We start from the raw sequence: 3,073 nt of genomic DNA on the forward strand, positions 1-3,073 counted from the left end.
GTCTGAAGACAACAACTTTCCTAAATAAACCATTATATAAATACATTGATTTCTGTCTGAAGACAACAACTTTCTTAAATAAACCATTGTACAAATATATTGTTTTCTGTCTGAAGACAACAACTTTCCTAAATAAACCATTATACAAATACATTGTTTTCTGTCTGAAGACAACAACTTTCCTAAATAAACCATTGTACAAATACATTGATTTCTGTCTGAAGACAACAACTTTCTTAAATAAACCATTGTACAAATACATTGTTTTCTGTCTGAAGACAACAACTTTCTTAAATAAACCATTGTACAAATACATTGTTTTCTGTTTGAAGACAACTACTTTCCTAAATAAACCATTGTACAAATACATTGATTTCTGTCTGAAAACAACAACTTTCCTAAATAAACCATTGTACAAATACATTGTTTTTTGTCTTAAGACAACAACTTGCCTAAATAAACCATTGTACAAATACATTGTTTTCTGTCTGAAGACAACAACTTTCCTAAATAAACCATTGTACAAATACATTGCTTTCTGTCTGAAGACAACAACTTTCCTAAATAAACCATTGTACGAATACATTGTTTTCTGTCTGAAGACAACAACTTTCTTAAATAAACCATTGTACAAATACATTGTTTTCTGTTTGAAGACAACTACTTTCCTAAATAAACCATGGTACAAATACATTGATTTCTGTCTGAAGACAACAACTTTCCTAAATAAACCATTGTACTAATACATTGTTTTTTGTCTTAAGACAACAACTTGCCTAAATAAACCATTGTACAAATACATTGTTTTCTGTCTGAAGACAACAACTTTCCTAAATAAACCATTGTACAAATACATTGCTTTCTGTCTGAAGACAACAACTTTCCTAAATAAACCATTATACAAATACATTGTTTTCTGTCTGAAAACAACAACTTTCCTAAATAAACCATTGTACAAATACATTGATTTCTGTTTGAAGACAACAACTTTCCTAAATAAAACATTGTACAAATACATTGCTTTCTGTCTGAAGACAACAACTTTCCTAAATAAACCATTGTACAAATACATTGATTTCTGTTTGAAGACAACAACTTTCCTAAATAAAACATTGTACAAATACATTGCTGTCTGTCTGAAGACAACAACTTTCCTAAATAAACCATTTTACAAATACATTGATTTCTGTTTGAAGACAACAACTCTCCGAAATAAACCATTGTACAAATACATTGTTTTCTGTCTGAAGACAACAACTCTCCTAAATCAACCATTATACAAATACATTGTTTTCTGTCTGAAGACAACAACTCCTCTAAATAAACCATTGTACAAATACATTGTTTTCTGTCTGAAGACAACAACTTTCCTAAATAAACCATTATACAAATACATTGTTTTCTGTCTGAAGACAACAACTCTTCTAAATAAACCATTGTACAAATACATTGCTTTCTGTCTGAAGACAACAACTTTCCTAAATAAACCATTGTACAAATACATTGTTTTCTGTCTGAAGACAACAACTTTCCTAAATAAACCATTGTACAAATACATTGCTTTCTGTCTGAAGACAACAACTTTCCTAAATAAACCGTTATACAAATACATTGTTTTCTGTATGAAGACAACAACTTTCCTAAATAAACCATCGTACAAATACATTGCTTTCTGTTTGAAGACAACAACTTTCCTAAATAAACCATCGTACAAATACATTGCTTTCTGTCTGAAGACAACAACTTTCCTAAATAAAACATTGTACAAATACATTGATTTCTGTTTGAAGACAACAACTTTCCTAAATAAAACATTTTACAAATACATTGCTGTCTGTCTGAAGACAACAACTTTCCTAAATAAACCATTGTACAAATACATTGATTTCTGTTTGATGACAACAACTTTCCTAAATAAACCATTGTACAAATACATTGATTTCTGTTTGAAGACAACAACTTTCCTAAATAAACCATTATACAACTACATTGATTTCTGTCTGAAGACAACAACTTTCCTAATTAAACCATTATACAAATACATTGTTTTCTGTCTGAAGACAACAACTTCCTACATTAAAAGTATCAAGTAGAAAAATTAGAGCAGTAATAGACACTGTTAGTGGCAAACACTCATATGAAATTTTTCTTAACACATTCCCTGAAAACAGACAGAGGGTAATTAAATAAACCAAATGTTTTAATTTTGGAGCTGGTAAATGCTTGCTGTCTATGAAATGTGTGCATGACCCATACGTTATTGTCGGTTAGTGTTGTAACCGGGTCTGATTTGAGATAATCGGTTAACCGTCAATTTTATAAGAAGTAAATAGAGAGCAATTTTGACAGAAAATTCGTCACTGTATGAATCTTTAAGCTGTTTTCTTTTTTGATATAAGTTCAACTAATAATTCGTCCTGGATAATTGCGTTGCGGTGATCTTAGTTTGTCGATAGTAGCTGTGTGCACCGTTATGTTAATTAGGTTAAACAAATAAGCACTGTAGCACTGTAATCATTATCAGACGTTCGGCAACTGTTCCTTTAATCTTGTTATTATTTTTATTGTATTGTGGAAATGTAACACAGTGTTTTTTAAGCTTGTTCTAGTGTTATTATTTTTATTATTTCAATTGGGTGCGAGTTGCTTAGAATAAAACATTTATAAAGATCGTATTACTTTTTATTAACTCTCCTCTAATTGGCTGTTTGTTTCTTCTTGCCTGTCAATCATCTTCAAGGTTATTAATATTCATGAATACGGATTCATTGAGACAATAGTTTAATACCAGTTTTTGAACCAGTACACTAATTCACGGCGACTTCAGTGAGATACACTCATTACACTGACCCCCACAACTGGTATAAAAACCTTTGATCTGTTAGAGACTGTAGCAATGAGTGACAATGGCGCGAGTCCATCTGAACTCTGTCAGGCCCGCTTGTAATTTTACATTGAAGCAGAATGGGTTGTTTGGTATTTGTTGATTTTTACCGACAATTCGCGGGGAACTAGCCAAAATCTTCCTGGGTACTCATTTACACTTACTCTAGTTTAGTTAACTGTGAGTTAC

The 3,073-nt window shown here is 31.0% G+C and overlaps 1 protein-coding gene across 1 annotated transcript; it reads right to left on the reverse strand.

The window, feature by feature from the left end:
- Positions 1–129: 129 nt before the first annotated feature.
- On the reverse strand, positions 130–1,707 carry LOTGIDRAFT_147656 (hypothetical protein; the record flags this gene model as incomplete). The annotated part of the gene is made up of 2 exons (XM_009059336.1): positions 130–322; positions 1,361–1,707. Coding segments are annotated over 2 exons (540 nt in total), but the record flags the coding sequence as incomplete, so codon positions are not given.
- Positions 1,708–3,073: the final 1,366 nt, after the last annotated feature.

The sequence above is a fragment of the Lottia gigantea genome, assembly GCF_000327385.1.
Source record: "Lottia gigantea unplaced genomic scaffold LOTGIsca_3857, whole genome shotgun sequence".
NCBI classification, from domain to species: domain Eukaryota; kingdom Metazoa; phylum Mollusca; class Gastropoda; family Lottiidae; genus Lottia; species Lottia gigantea.